Below are 16,690 nucleotides of genomic sequence, written 5' to 3' on the forward strand. Positions count from 1 at the left end.
AGTGCACACCACCTGAGAACAACCCTGGTTAAACCTCTCTGCCTACCTGGCCTGGAGGATGAGTCCCTCCTGAGAAAGGACCAAATCCCGTGTGAGACAGCTGGCTCCTCCATACACCTGGCACACCGGCTTTAGGGAGGGAAAGCAAAGCTACATGGCCTTCAAAACCTTTGAAAGTGACAAGCTGAGAGACATGAACAGCAGCTGTTTGCTTCGTGCAGGGTTGAGACCCTGTGAGGTATTACCATCAGCTCCCCTTTTTTCCCAGCCACAGTGAGCCTGCCTGGCTGCTTCAGCCCCAGCATGAACTCTTGCTCAAGTTTTCTGCAAGAAGTTCAAATCCAACTCTTTGGCAATTTCCTCCTTTCAAACCAAACCAAACGCATCACTACTCATTCTCCTCAAACCCTAGTACGGGCAAGTGCCCCTCAATACAACAGCATCCCCATGATCTCCTCCTCTAGTTTGGAACATGAGTCTGCCAAACACATTTGATGCTGTGACCCCTTTCCCTTGATCCCTTCTCCATTTCTCTTCCCTGCCCCACTTTTCTTGCTTACACTTCTCTTTTGACTCTCCCATGGGTGGAAGACAAACTGAAATATGCTCCAGAGCTGAAATTTTAGTTCATCACATGAATTTGAAATCAAGCAGAGTATCAACTTTCCAAAACAAATTTCAGTGGATGTTGAAATAATTCTTTGTGGATGTTGAAATAATTCTTTTTCCAGCAATGGTTTGTTTGTTTGTTTCTTTAAAGTAAAGAAATATGAAAAATAGATAAAGTCTTGCTGAAAAGGGAGAATCCCTCCCAGCAACTCTCCTTAGGCACTGCAGATGAGACAGGACGAGCTGTCAGCCCTGCTCAGCCCCATGGCTGATGGGTCTGACTCTCCTTGCACTAGCTCAGTACTGATTGTAGGGGTCTTGCTGGTGAGGTTGACCAGCAAGAAAGAAAGAAATAGGGATGTGTATAGAAAAGATTCACAGGGTAATTTATGGAGAGCTGCAGAATGGGATTTATGGCACTGGGCAGTGGTGTGGCAGAGGGATGGGATTTGGTTTAGGACATTAGGGCATTTAGGACACTTCACCCTTCATCCTCAGCCAGATGTGTCCTGTGAAATGAAAGCTGCTGCCCTTGGACAAAGCAGCTGACTTCCCACATTTAGTCCAGGTCCCAACTAGAAAATGTTTGTAACTCAGGAACCACTCCAAAGAAAACCTTTGAGTCACATTTTTTACAATGATCCTATCAGGCTTTGAAGGCCCAAAACAAGGAGAACCATTATTCTGCAGGCTGGCAAGGATTTCAGACTCCTATTCATCTGAAATGCTCAATTTCTCCAGATCCCAGGGATATTATCAGGTTTTGTGGGCCCTTGAAACAGCAGCAGGAGCAGCAGGAGCAGCTCAAGGAGAAACATCTGGAATAAACATACTGAAGATACTGAGGTCGATGAAATCTCTGTAGAGGTAGTAAGAACACCTGACTGCAAATGTCAGCTGTATGGAACACAGACACTGCTCTGCTGTCTGTGGAGGAGCTTTATCAAAGGGTTGGAAGCTGAGCTGCCCTGGAGCTGCATGGCTGACATCCATGTCTCCTCTTTGACATGCAGGACAGTTGTGACAGTGAATTGTCACAGCTGTATGACTGCTCTCTCAGAGAGGACAGGCTCATGCCGTGCTAATAGGCCAGGCAGCACTACTGACTCTGAGCAAACTGCTCCATAATGTGCCTTCTGCAGAACAGGACATCTTTAATTAATCTGCTACTGTTTATGTGTGCTATTCCCACTGGAGCTCCCTCGCAGAGCACGGACACCACGCAGCACAACATCTGACATTCCCCAAATATGTGATGTCAGTCATGTCTTACAGCACCGAGTGCCTGCTGTGTAATTACTGCACATCAAACTCATTCCACAGATGGGCACATCAGGGCACAGAGTGCTGGGCTGGAGCAGACCCGGCCATTCCTGTCCTGCCTCAGGGACTGGCCTGGAGTCTGGGTCACACACTCCAAAATAAAACACAGTTGGGACTATCAGGCAGTTGCTACTCTAAGCCTGAGGTCTGCCAGATCTCATCTGAGCACTGTGCAGAATGAAAACCACCAGGCTGGATTCAACACACACACTTCAATGCACAATGCAGCTGTGCTTTAGTAAGTCATCAGGCGTCAACCTGAGTCATTAGAACAGATGTAAGTCCACAGCAAGTATAGGCACCACTTCAGCTCTTTTTCTTTCTGAATAAGCCGTGTCACACTCCCTCCTGTTTATCCTAACAACCTCCATCTCAGTGCTTTCAGATTAAAGGACAGATACACCTATACCATTAGACATTTTACACAGTTTTACTGCAAATATCAGCAGATCTCAAATCCAGACACCTGTGAGGACTCTGCTAAATCCATCACCAACTTACAGTGCAGTCCATCAGTCAGAGCAGTTGTCCTCAGCATGGACCAAGATCAAAGTGTGCAGCTCAGAAGGCTTCAAACCCTGCTATTTTCAGCAGCCTTTGGTACATGTCTCTGTCTGAAATTCCCTAGCACTGACATCCTTCTGTTGTCACCCGTTACTGGTTGGACAAAGTCCCTGACTGCACTCAGCAGCACCCTGGCTCTGAAACAAGAGATAGTCAAGTGCTGCTTTTGGCTTACACTGCTAAGCAAAAGCAGATCTAGTTTTCCGTGCTCAGGACTGCTAAAGCACTAAGTCTAGATAAGAGCAGAGGGCCAAGCTTGCTGGCACATAAAAGGGAGAATACAGCACAGCCAAAATTCTACTGCAGTTTTGCAACAGGAGAATCTACAAGGATAAACTCCAAAATGCCTGGTGATCCTCCTGACACAGAGGAAACTTTTCTGTGAAAAAAAAAGCAGATTCTCCCTTCCTCGTCTTCCTACAATCTTTACCTTTCCAACCCTAGGACTCAAGAGCAAACAGCAAAATTAAATACAGTTGAACTGTTGGCTGTCTGGACTTAGCTCTCCTCCCTCAATAGCAGAGAATAACTTCCAAAGGTTTCATTAAGTAGCTTAAATAAGATGGACAGTAAAGTGTTTCATATAATGCATAACTGACCCAGCTGTACCATTGACCAACTGGCACTTAAAAGCACTGATAGCAACATTGGCATTCTGTTTCACTTGGCACAGTAATCCTGAACACTTCAAACACGATCCTTGCCAGGCTTGAGTACATTCTTACCCCAATAAAACAATCCCTCACTCAGGGGCTAAGCACTGCTGGCTCTTATACCTGAGTACTACTCCCTCCCATCTCAGGTGTGCAGCACAGGCAAACACCAGGAGGGTTTTCCAGTTCATCTCCCCAGCTCCATGCACCTCTGGGCACGTGAGAAGAGCCAGTGACACACACCAGAGCATGCAAGAGCTCAACTGGCAATCCTACTTAGCAGGATTTTGTTATTCAGCACAGGCTGGCTGCAATACCAAAGCAACCCCAAAGAGCGGCACAGAAGATCCCAAAGGACCTTTCTGAGCAGGGCTCCACCACTTGGGAGCTGAGCTGTTTTACACCCACTACATAAAACAGCAGCAAAGGGACAGCTTTGTCCCCAAAATAAGCCTGAAAACATGCAATAAGCATGTTTGTACACAATATTGCTTACAGTGAGCCTGAACAATATTGTAAACAATATTTTTCAAACACTGTTGAACAATATTGTAAACAACAAGCCTGAAACATGCAAATCTGCACTATCTAATACTTCTCAAAAGCATCATGAAGGACATTATGTTTTCTACACTGTGCTTTTCAACATAGCTGAGTGGACTGACTGCTGGCAACTCAGTGACAGCTTTAAGTGCTGTAACTTTCAAAGAGAAGGTCTAGATGAATGGTTAGTCAGGTCTCTCTGCCTGGTTTGGTTTGACTCAAAAAGGATTAGTAGCATAAAACGTTTTATTTAGAAGTCTAGCATCTAGCCAGATTTCACAAGAAGGATCCAAAAATATATTTGGAAAACAGAAGCACAGTGATTAAAGAAACAGTGATTTGGAGTTAAAAATGCCACTGTGGGAAGCTTTGTGCTACAGTGCAAAAGTCATTTTCTAGGGACTGTTTTGTTGAACAACCCAAACAGTAATCAGGTTGGAATGAGTCTCCCAAGATGGGAAAAATCTCTTTTGTTAAGCACAGATCTGAGTTTGGCAACATTCAAAGAATCGTAGCCTACTCCAAGTCCCAGAGCTTTGGCTATCACATGGAAGAGTTCAGCTGCCAAAACTGAAACTGTCCTGCACATCCCAGGCCACTGGGGAGCTACAAGCCTTGTCCTGCACAAAGCAGTGCCTTGCAGAGCTGCCTCCTCTCAGTGCTCACTGCAGCCTCCCTGGCATCAACTATGCCCAGGCACTGGGAACAACCAGGCACTAACATCCCATGTTGTGCTTTTGTTACACCCAGCTCACTGAGGGTACAGGAATGGCCCCAAAATCCAGCATTAAAGCACTGAGTCTGTCCCTTTAGAGGGCAGTGAGTCTGGTCAAGGAATGCTCAGGTTACAGCGAGAAAGATTCAGCCAGTTTGGGTGGTGGAGAGCAAACTCCAGCAGCAGGAAGAGTGGCTGGGAGAGCACACAAAGGTCATGCTGATGGCAGTACAGGGGTGCAACAGCTTCGGCTCCCCCATGCAGGCAAAAGTGCTGCCTGAAGCCAGTCTGAGCCAGGCCCCAGCTGGAACTCAGCTGCAGAGCACAGCCCAGACACGGACATCGCCTGGGGAAACAGCTCTGGGGGAGCCTGAGGATGTCCTTTGCATCCTCACAGCACACAGGACGTGTCTGCAACTGAGTTCCCCCAGTCTTGCAGCCCAGCCTAGGCTGCACAGAAGGGACATGCAGTTGACAGCTGAGTGGACAAGCTGCTTCCTAAAGTGGCACATTGCTGTTTTATTTGCTATCTGCCTGCCTTTTGATGGGATCCAAGCTGAAACCAAGTGTTACTGAGCAGCAGCAGCACCCCAGTGAGCCAAGGTAGCTCACTCCAGACACCTCCAGAGAAGCAGCAGAGTACCTGGGTACCAGGGTGCAACGGTTATGTTAAAGAAAATGGAGTAGAGCTGCCAACCAAGGAACGGCCATCTGCCCAAAGACATTAATATTTACAGCAAAGGGAACAGTGGTGACCAGCTTCCCCAGCAGCCCACAACGGGATCTGCAGTTACAGCAGCACCCTGCAGTGGCTACACACAGTGTGCTGAGTGCACTAGGGTCATTAAGAGCACAAGAGGCACCAGCACCACTCACTCAACAAACCCTGTCCCAATCCCAACCACCTGCTCTCAGCAGCACAGACCAGGACTCTGCATCACCATGCCATGAAAGCCTCTCCCACACCAACATGAGTTCCCTCTACAAAAACAGCCTTTCCTCACCCACCTCTGGATGCATCTCCAGTGCATCTCACAACTTTTGGTTAACAGCCTGCAAACACATCCACATGATCAGTGCTGCCCACAGGTAAGAAAACTCCTGTCCATTCTCAGCCCCTGCAACAGAGAGACCAGCAGCTCCATAAATAGGAAAAACGGTGACAAGACACAACATATTCCTCCCTTTCATTAAAATATTTTGCTTCCTCCACAGATCCTTTGGATGAGGCTGGCAGCCCTGGATGGGAAAGTGTTTTCCAGCAGCAGAACAGTGCAACATACCACAAGTCAGTGCTCTTCCTTTCAGACTATCTCAACGCAACTTTGCAGTTTCTCATCTGCTTCCAAAGACAGAGAGTAACTCAGGTCACAGATGCCCCAGAATATATATATATAAACTTTAGAACAGGCAGTGCCTTGGCAAAAACCACTTTAAAAGCAGCTTTCTAAGCAAGGGAACCAACAAACTGTGCTTCAGTCCCTGGGCAGTCACAGCAACACCTTTGGCAAATATTTTGAAGAATATTTTCCAAACTCTTTCTCTCTGTACCCCACTGATCTTTCCTGGGAAGGAACATAGCTGGCTCCATCTTCAAAAGAACTTGTCCCCACAGCTCTGGAGATGCACATCTCCCCACTGCACCCTCGGGAGTCCAGCCCTGACCTCAGAGAGCTGTGGGTGTAGGCAGTGCCCTGCCTGCAATACTTGGAGGCAGGATTTGCCCACCCATTTTTTTTCAGGCAGAAGGCTCTCTGGAAGTGCTCCCACTTCTAACTCTGACAGGACACAGTACAGTCCCAGGTTCATCTTTCTGTGGGGATATGATGTGAGATCAAGGCCAACACTGCAGCTGCTTTGGAAAACCCATGGTGAAAATAGCATGTTGGTGTCTAACAAGTATTTTTGTGATTGTTCTGATTTTTTTTAATTCAGGTATAAACCAGGTACATTCTGATGGTGCAGACAGTCGATTCCTGACAATGTCCTTTCATTTTCCTCTCCTTCACAAATTTTCTGCAACCTCCCAGATGTTCTCATGACCCTTAACAAAAACTTTAGTGCTGCAAAGACAGAATTTTCTCCTGCCCGTGGCCAACCCACAGGAGTCCTGCTGACTGCTCTGTGCCCCTGGAGCTGGTGACATTCTCCTGATCAGCCTGTCTGGAAACTCTGCCTGACCTGAGAAACAGCATCAGGGCAGGGAGCAGGGGGCAGAGGCCACCTCTCAATGGCCAGCCTGTCACCTCCACGCTGCAAGGGGACACATTCCCTGTGACGACAGCACAGTCGGTGTGCTGTCCCACATCCTATCTGCTTCCCATCCCAGCACGAGCACAGACTCAGCCTTTCATCCAATCCTGAAAGAACGTGTTTTTCTCCTCCTATTTTTTTTTTTTTTCAGTGAACAAGAAGCTACAAGTGAGTATTTGGCCTTTACAACTTATGGGCCGCAGCCAAACCCTGCCATATGTTCCAGCTAATACATGTGGGCTTTGCTTCTCATCCAAGAAAGAAAAAAAAGGACATTTATGAGTTGGGATTCAGCAGGATCATGTGGGAAGGAAGGGGTGGGGAAGTGATGCTATTTTTGTTGTTATAATTATTTGGTGGCCAAATCCCTGACCCTTGACGTCAGCCCTGGAGGGTCTGTTTAACTGACCAGTTGTCATGGAAAGGAGAGGGACTGGGTGGGAGGTACAGGCTGATGAGGAACAGCTCTTTGCTGCCTGAACCCACCCACAGGCAGACCCCCTGCCTTCATTAGTCATCACCAGCTCATGGCCAAGAAATAAAAATGTCAATACCTTATTGCTGATACATTCATTGCCTGGAAACAAAAGCGTCCAGGGAAGTTCATGCCCTCCTCGCTGCCATCCATTACTGCTGGAACACACTGGCCAAGTCCTGATCTCAGCTTCCCCAGTGCTAAGGCACAGATACTCCATGGCCCTCAGCTGGGTTACCCTGGGTTCACACTGATTTATCCAAACTCAGCCTGGCCTCAGTCCAGGCTACACACATGGAAATATGCCCTGTGCAGAGTACAGGGGTTCCTACTCCTTGGGAACAAACCCAATCACAATGACTAATTCATACCACCTCCAAAGGAAAAAAACTAAGATAAATAACCCCTCAATTCCTTGCTGTAGACGTCCAGCAGTGCTTTGAGCCCAGAATCCTGCCAGCAAGGCTCCAACAGTGCTCAGGAGGTTGGCAGTAAATGGATCAGCTACTGACTGGATGGTTTCTCACCACTGCCATTGCCATCCACGATGAAGTCACCAGTCTTACAAGGAAATGGGAATAATCCTTGCTGAAACCTCAGCCACAACTAGAGAGTACTGGGCAGAAGTTTGCTTAGCAGGGCTGAGTTGCATTGCTCATTCACATGCAGTTCATCATCAGCCGCCGTTTGTTATTCCTGTGGCCAAGGACAACAAAAGGGCTCTGCAGAAGCCAGAGCAGAACTCTCCGACGTATGGATGAGATTTAACAGGCAGCACAAAAAGCCACTTAACAAATCCCAGCACATCGAGGCACATGGACAGGGCAGTTCAGCAGCAAGGCTCTGCCAAGGAGCAGCCAAGAGGAGAAGGTGCAATAACCATGAGAAACTAAGAGCAAGAACAGGGAAGGGGCAGGTTCCTGGCTCCCATCCCGGCAGCACGAGTCTGGGCTCTCCTGCAATACTGGTGCCCAGTTTTGTTCCACTTGGGATATTAACCTGGAAGGCCTTTAGATCAAGGTCTCAAAAAATCCACTCAAACCATGTGAGTCACACCTGTCTCATCCATCATCCAAACCACGTCACCAGAGATTGCCAAGAAATAAGGAAGAACTCAGGATTACCTTGATTTCTCCAAAAGACTGAGAAATATTGCAGGCTGGGACCCACTGCAAGTATATTTTGAGGCCCTGGCACGACTGCATAGTCATGAAGTGAGAAAGAAGAATTTGAGAAGACAAAAAGAGCAGCCCTGGCTATCAAATGGATGAAACTAGGCTGTATGAAATTATTTTAGTGGATCTAAGACAAATATGTGCTTACTGGTTGTGTCCTAATTTGCTGGGCAGTGCTGAAATGATGTGGCAAACTGCAAATACCTTAGTTTTGTTTTTGGACTTGCTCTACTAAAAACAAAACAAAACAAAACAAAACAAAACAACAAAACCAACAAAAAAACCCCAAAACAAAACAACAACAAAAAAACCCCATTATCTCAAACAAACAAACAAAAATACAAAAAAAAAACCCACTCAAAAAAAAACTCCAGAAGAAACCAGCAGAAAATCCCTACAACCAGCTAGTCTAATTTTAGTACATGACAAGCCCATAGCCAAGTCCAAAAAGTCAAGACTGAGACTCCTGTGAAGACACTGAGACACCATCATGACAAAGATATACCTAGTTTGCATTTGCTGGCAGCAGAATTGAATCACTGGGTCACCTCTTTTCCTCTCTGACAATATTTTCAAGTCTAAATATTTTAGAAGCATTTCATTTGAAATTGTCAGCAAGAACAGAAGCAGGGGCAGTTGGGTCAGTGTCCTGGGCTTAGGGCAAGACTAAATATCTTGCTCTAAAACCCAGAACACTGACCCAAGCATCAAGACTCAGAGTTTTCCATCCCCATAAACTGAGTTTATTTTTGTCCAAAATAATTTTAACTTTCTGAGCACTAACATTTACCCTCTGCTGAGGAGTAGGAATGCTTTCTCAGAAAATCTAAATAAAGAGACGTTCCAAGAGATTAATTCTGGGATCTGTTTATTTATCCAGTATCTGAGTAATACCAATTCTCAAGATTGAAGATAAATAAACACCACTAATAGTAAAAATCCAAATAATAATGATTATCTGACAGTTTTACTACAGGTCTTTGTCTGAGATGTCACATAAATCCTGCAAAAACAAGACAACTGCACAGGCAGACCTTGCAGGACAGATGGTGCCTGTGATGAGAAATAGCTGTTCCCCCAAAGACTTCAAAGTAAGAAGTTTTACACATTATCCTGTGTCACTGCCCACAGGATGCTGCAAGTGAAGCCACATTTCCCCCAAGGCTGTGGCTCACCCCAGGGCAGGACCCCATTGTCTGATAAGGTCCATGCAGCACTCGAAGGAAAACTGAGCAAACTGTTCATGGAAAACATCAGTCCTCGAGTGAAACAAACCAAATTCCCTAAGGAACTACATTGCTTGAATCCAGAATCACTCCACAATCCCTAGGTAAGTGACAAAAGTCTCTGGCCCTGTGGAACACACAGAGGTGGGCAGCAGTGAGTGGTGGAAAGAATTTGGTGGAGGTGTCTCAACAACGATCCCAAGGGTTGGTACAGGCACTCAGACACCCAAATGTGGCTGTGGAGAGATCACAGAAGTACTGGCAGACGACAGAAAAATCAGACTGGAGAGGTTAAAGGCCGAGGTTTACATACACAACTCTCCTCCCTTGGGTCTGGATTCTCATAAATACGGAGTTTTCAAAGGCAGAAGTGGAGTCAGGCAATAATCTGTATCACAAGTGTTTCTGAAGTTTGGGCTCCCACTTGTCTTGTTTCTCTCCTGTGGTCTTTTAATCAAGTGATTATTGTGTCTGTTGCATTTCAGACACCTCGGTGGTGGGTGGGCAGGAGAGCACAGTGTGACCCAAGGACACGTTCCCAGCGGTGCCCCTGCTCCTGCCCCATCTGCTGCAGTTGGAAAACCCGGCACTGAAGATAAAAGTGGAAGTTCTTCCCAAACAAGACCTTTTCTTTAAAAAAAAGAAACAGCTTTAAAGAACAAATAAACAGCCTCTCCTACAACATGGAAAACCTAAACATTATTGTTTTATGCTTGCAGCTCATGAAGTCATGATGGTAACAGCACTGAAGACATCTCAGACACGGCAAGGGACAACTCAGGACAAAGACAGAATAAATCAGACATAGTCAAACTCTTGCTCCTTTTGCTCCACCTACAATCTGGCATTACTAAGAGAGAAGCAATGTCCAGCATGCTGGGGACTTGTTTTATTTATTGTTTTAAACCCAAGCACAGACTAAAAGGCTTTTTTTCATCTAGATGGAAGGCTGGTGGTTATACACTACATACATACAATTCCTGCCATGCTTCACTGATGTGCAACGGGGCATTCAGGCAAGCAGGGAGACAAGACCACTGCAACTCAGTATTTACAGAGTGGGAGGAAGTGCTCAGCAACAGCACATCAGTACCCAGGGAAAATTAAAACAGGCTATAGCCATCAAGCCAGCAAGCAGGCAGGGGATTGCTGTGGCTGGGAACAGGATGAGACAAAGGAAAGAGACCTCAAGGGGAGGGTCAGTAAGGTAGAAGAGAAACAAGATTTGGTATTGCAATGGACAGAGTGATCAACTTTTCCAGGTTACTTGTTGGTTTTGGACCAAGCTGACTTTCAGGAGTTAGACTGGGAACTGGAAGTAATGCTCTGTCACAGGGCTCATGGCAGACCATCCAGGGCAAGCTCCAACAGGGCTCCTGAGTCAGCAGCTTGCAGCAGCAAACGCTGTCACAGAGTACATTGTGTACATTTCCTCCTCCACTCACTCTCAGGGCTAGAAAACGTCCAAAAAGCAGGGTTAGGAACATCATGGCCTGCAGGCTAGGCTTTTACAGAAACAAGATGACTAAAGCAGCAAAGCAAGGAGGAGAGGACTAATAAAATATTTAAGAGGGCAAAGACATCCCACCACACCCACCTGCCAAGCCTAGAGGTTATTTCTTTGACAAAGGCCAAGCAGCCAGCACAGAGCTGAGACTCACCAGCATTTGGCAAACTGTCCAGCCCATGGGGCATGACAGCAGAAACCCACTGAAGAACCTTTTCACTGTCACTAGAAAGCCCACTACATGCATTGCTCCTTCTGTTTCTACATCTTCTCAAACCCACCCCAACTGCCTCAACCAGATGTAGCCACTACATTTCCAAATTGCCCGAAAACACCAGCTATCCTAGCAAAAGGAGTCTTCCTACTTAAATACCTACTGAGAAGCTGCAAGGTCTTGCAAACACAGTTGGACTTGGGCTGTTTGTTCAGTGCAATCTGTCTACATTCAGTGGAGTCTGCAGTGAACCTCAGGAGCCTGATCCTGAGCCTGAAGCTGACTGACACCTTCAGCTGAACCCACAAGCTGTGCCATTCCTGCAGTGCACCACAGCCTCCCCTCACATCCTGCCAGTCACCAGAAACACAGAGATCACACCTGTGAAATAGGAAAGTGGTCTTCAGAAGACCCCTGTTTCTGTTTTGGAAAAATATGGATAAATTAGGAAATAGGATGACAGGGATGATGACACTGGAGGCTGATAGAACGTGGTTTTATGGAGGGATAGCACTAATGTTTCACCTACACACATCATCACCTCCCTTCCCCTTTACAATGCTCAATGTAGGAATATCTTGAGCACCTGCTCAGAAGCAGAAGCAATGCAGCCAGTACAGCTACTGCTATCATCCAGTTTAAAAAGTCCCAAAAAAGCAAAACAAAGGAGCAAAAAAAAGTCCAAAACTTCCAAATCTAGCACCAGTTTTGCAGCAATTCACTGTAGAGTCCCATCCACATTATCATGACTGAGCCAGGCTGTGCTGGTGTTTGTTCTGCACTGAGAGACCAGAGGCACTGGGAAACCCCATCCTGTTCCCAGGGTACCAAAAGGCAGCAGGGAGCCCTGCCTGCTCCCAGGGCATCTGGGTGGCTCTGCTGCTCCCAAAACAGCAGACAACACACAGTGCTGGCCAACGTTTGGCTGTGCATCTGTCCAGCAGGACTGAAAGCCTTCACTTCTCCTACCCCACAGGAGTGTTGCAAGGATTAGTTCATGTATATTCAGCACCATTTTTCAAAGCACTGCACAAGAGCCAAACCCTTCGATTTTTTTTCATCTGTTCCTTGCTGTGTCACTCCCTCCTGAGGGGATGTGTTTCTCCCCTCCTGAGAAACAAACAAGCACAAGGTCAGCAAGAGTGGGAGGTGGGAAGCACATTCCAGGCTGGTCCTCTTCTCTCAAACCACAAATGTCACCAAACCCTGCCATCCTCCCAGTGCTGTGTACTAGTGCCCAGCATCCTGGCCTCGTCATGCAGCCCAGGAAGAAGCTGGACAAGGTACACAGCAGGGTGTTGAACCTCATCTCATTTCCTCTTTGGTTTCAAGAAGCAAAACACGAGGGTGAAGTGGCCACCCCCAGAGCTGTGCAGTCTTATCTGTGCAAGGCAGGGGGGCTCAGCACAAGCCCTGCTTTGCAGCTCCCCTTTTCAGACAAAATGCTGAGCAGATGCTGCAGCCAAAGTCAACCCAGAGGGTGGAGAGCTGATGCATCCCAACCCTCAGGGAACATGCCAAAGCCTTGGCACCCAGCCTTGGCACAAGGGGATGGTTCACATCCAAGTGTATGACATTAGACCTCGTGTTTGCTGCAAGTGCAGGCAAATCCCATGTGGGGTATTTTCTCCTGTGCACAGACTTGTTGAGCCAGAGCAAAAGGGCAGAGCTCAGGCAGAGGCAGCAGCCAGATGAGGATGTGGACAAATCACTGAAGGGTGCTGTGAGGTTGGTCAGAATGCTTCTTACAAAACCCAAGAGCATCAGAAAGGGTTAAAGAAAAAGGTATTAAGAACAAACAAGTCTAGTTAAACAGTACCTTCCCTTGGCTGCAGTACCCGACACCCGGACAGCCATGCAGATAACAACATCCACTACTCTATCTGAGAGCACTGAAATATAAGTGTTAGCATAAAATCTCCAGGTGTTGCAAAAGCAAATTAAGATGAGTCACATAAAAAATAAATTTTAAAAGGGCTGTTTTCAACACATTGCTTTGAAAAGCTTAGAATGCCATTTTATATGAGGAAAATAACCACAGTCTCAGTAGAAGCATACGTGCAAGAACAGCCCATACACGAAATTTTTCTGGGGGTTTATGTATCAGTTTTACTGAAGTGGGAGACAAAAACCCAATTACTTAATTTAGAAGGAAGATCTTCAGTGAGCTTTACATCAGTAAGGCTGAAAAGGGCTTTGAAATCAGATTAAGAAATCACATCATTTTTTAACAAGACAAATTTTGTGTCACCTCCCACAGATGCTGACACTACATAGAGTATCCTTTACCACGTGGAGCTGCACTGGCATTGCACACAAGCCAAATAACAGTTCCAATTCACTCCTAAGAATTCCTTCAGGAACTCTATGCATCACATAGCCACTAGTGTTTAAGCCAATGCAGTTCTAGTCCCTGTCTTGTAAAACTGACATTATGGCAATGACAGAAAAGGAAGCATAGAAAAAGCAATGTAGCTATGATTTTCCACTAGGTTTCAGAGTGCTGGTGGTTTGCCTCCTTGATGCATTGCTGTGTAAGCACTGCACCACAGGCACCAGCACTGCCTAGGAAAGATGTTTGCTTCTCTACTTGGAAATGGATTTCGGCAGAATCACCCTCCCTGTGCTCCACTATGCAGGTCTTCACCTATTAAGTTGCCTATAGCAACTAAAAGGTTATGAATGTGCTCAAATAAAGCAGAAATCCACAGGGAGATGTTCCAGAAATGCTTTAAACATTCCACTTGGCATGAAACAAAATTCCCGGAGTTTCTGTCCTTACTAGTCATGAACAGGAAGACTTACTACAGGTAGCTGGCTTCACAGAGCACAAGTCTTCAACGAATAAGAAAAATACCATTAACTATCATAGTGTGGGTTGGTGGAGGGGCTGTTTGGGGTTTTTTCCCTCTGGTTTTTTGGGGGTTTTTTGTTTTGTTTTTCTGGTTTCTTTAGTTTGTTTTGTTTTTTGTTTGTTTGTTTGGGGTTTTTTGTGGGGGGGTTTTGGTGGTTTGTTTTTTGTTGGTTTGGTTTGTTTCTGTTTTTGTTTTTGACAAGGAGTTCAAAGAGTAACACCATTTTTCTCAGGGAAGGCACCAGTCATAAGGCAGAAGTTACTGGGATAAGAGGATGATATTTAGGAGGTCAGCAGCTGCTAAATATCAACTGCACACTGCTACTTTGCAGAAATAATGCAAAGTATTTTACATCACATCAGGATAGTGACCATCAGGTCCCTGGGACACAGGTTATGTACCTTCCAGCCTCACATACAGTCCCAGCTCCTGAAACACGGAATCAGTTCAGCTTGTCTGAAAGGGAAACACCTCTGGCAGAGGGCATTATGGGGTTACTGAGGGGTTTCTGGGGGCTTTTCTCTGCAAACTGAAAGCAGATAATTTCCAGAATTATACTATGTTACACTGAAACAAAAACATCCTTTCCCCAAAGCAAACAGAAAAACACCACCCAAAACAAGACAGGAAAAGCACAGGTGAACCAAAGCTGGAGAGAATCTACGTTGCCATCCGGGATTCTCTGTCTGGAACTGGCCATGACCACTGAGCGATCACAGCAGTGAGAACGCTGTGGGGACCATACCTGTTCGGCTCGGGAGATGGCAGAGGGGACACACCTGGGATGCTCGGGGGTATGGAAGCGCGGCTAACCCTTTGGAGAGGGATGCTAGGAGGGCCGGGCCGGGCGGTGCCTACCTGGATGTAGGCGCGCTGCAGGTAGCTGTAGGGCACCCTGCGCTGGAAGTCTGCGCGCACCTCCTCGGCGGCGCGGTGCCGGGACACGGCCCCCAGGCGCGGCTCCTCGCAGCTCCGCACGCATTCTGCGCGCCGCAGCACCGAGCCCAAGAACGGCAGGTCCCCGCCGGGGCCCGGGCCCGGCGCCGCCAGCCGCACCTGCGCTCGGCACAGCCGCCGGCACCGCAGCCGCGCCGCCCGCAGCTCCCGCCGGCTGCGCAGCGCCCGCTCCAGGCACCGCGCCGCGCCCGCGAAGTCCCCGCCGTAGTACGCCTCCACCCCGCTGGCGTAGAGCGCATCGAAGGGCTCCAGCGGGCCGCCCTCCGCCGCGCACCCTCCGCCCGCCGCCGGCAGCAGCAGCAGCGGCAGCAGCAGCAGCAGCGGGCCCCCCCCGGGCCGGCTCCCGGGTGCCATGCCCGCCGCACCGCCGGGACCGGACGGGACGGGACGGCCGCGGGCAGCGCGGTCCGGGCGCGCTCGGGGCGCTGGGGATCGGCGGCGGGATGCGGAGGGTCCGGGGCTCCGCGCGGTGGAACTCGGTGCGGTGCCGTCCGTGCGAGCGGCTCCGTGCGGTGGATCCCGGCGCGGCGCCGTGCGGGGTCCGCGCCGCGCAGTCCGCCCGGCGAGCTCCGGGGATTTCGGTATAATGGGACGCGGGGCTCCGGCAGCGGGGCTCGGTGCGGCGGGCCGGGGCGCCGCGGGCTCCCAGGGTTCGGCTGCGGTGGCGGCGGGGCCGAGGCTCCACGCACGGCCGGCCTGTGCCGCCTCCCGCGCCGCCGGCACCTCTTAAAGGGCCCCGCGCCGCCGCCCCGCCCGCCCCGGCCCGGCCCGGCCCCAATCCCGCCGGGGGCGCGGAGGGGGCGCGACAGCGGCCGGCGCTGCTCGGAGCATCCCCGGCTCGTGAGTGACGTCGGGAAATGTAAATCGTCCCGCGGTGATGTCAGTGGCAGCAGCGGCAGCAGCCTTTCCTATCGCTTCTCCGTACCCCGTCTCGCACCTCCTCCCGCCGCCCCGCATCCCGCGCTGGCGGCTTTATTCAAAGGATGCTTGGGTTTGTCTCCCTGCGAGGCTGCTGCTTGGAGGCGTTTTTCGCTGGGTTCTCCACCCCCTTCGCCTTTCTTACCCCGGCACCCTCCAGCCTTCGGGAATTCCGCAAAATAAATAATGTGGGATGGGCACAGTGAGTGGCTGGCGAAGCTTTTTCAGCTCCCAGCTGTGTGTTTGTCTCCATTCCTCCAAGATTTCTCTCTTCCAATGTTGCAGTGCCCTGCCCTGCCAAAAATGTTACTTTTTTTTTTTTTTTTTTCCTGAATTTTAATGCTTTCTTGTGACGAGATACTTGGCAGTGCAGACTGGTGACACATGAAAAAAAAATATCTTAGTTGGCATTTTAAATAATCTCAGTGTTGAACACCTGTCACCAAGAAGTTTTTCATATTAACACAGTTAATTTGGCTGAAATCATCTGTTCCTGAGTGAAGGAGAGTGCCCAAACCATGGAATTTGCTTTACTGTAAGTTGTCCTGGGTTATGCTGCTCCAAAGTCTGTGCATACAGCACTGTTCTCAGTAGGGTCTCTCACAAGGCATTGTGCCCTTATTTCTTTCAGACATTTCAGGAATATCTCTACAGATATTGCCCATCTTCTCATAGACTAAAACAGCTGGAAATGAGAGATGCT

At 48.4% G+C, this 16,690-nt stretch overlaps 1 protein-coding gene across 1 annotated transcript in view; it reads right to left on the reverse strand.

Annotated features, from left to right (window-relative positions):
* Positions 1-15,488, reverse strand: part of P3H2 (prolyl 3-hydroxylase 2) — a 62,622-nt gene extending 47,134 nt beyond the window's left edge. The window contains exon 1 of the mRNA XM_066325968.1: positions 14,971-15,488. Within this exon, the coding sequence (XP_066182065.1) occupies positions 14,971-15,423 (453 nt within the window). The 5' untranslated portion in view covers positions 15,424-15,488. The remainder of the gene's footprint in view (positions 1-14,970) is intronic.
* Between the last annotated feature and the right edge of the window lie 1,202 nt (positions 15,489-16,690).

This window comes from Sylvia atricapilla, chromosome 10 (genome assembly GCF_009819655.1).
Source record: "Sylvia atricapilla isolate bSylAtr1 chromosome 10, bSylAtr1.pri, whole genome shotgun sequence".
In the NCBI taxonomy this organism is placed as follows: Eukaryota; Metazoa; Chordata; class Aves; order Passeriformes; family Sylviidae; genus Sylvia; species Sylvia atricapilla.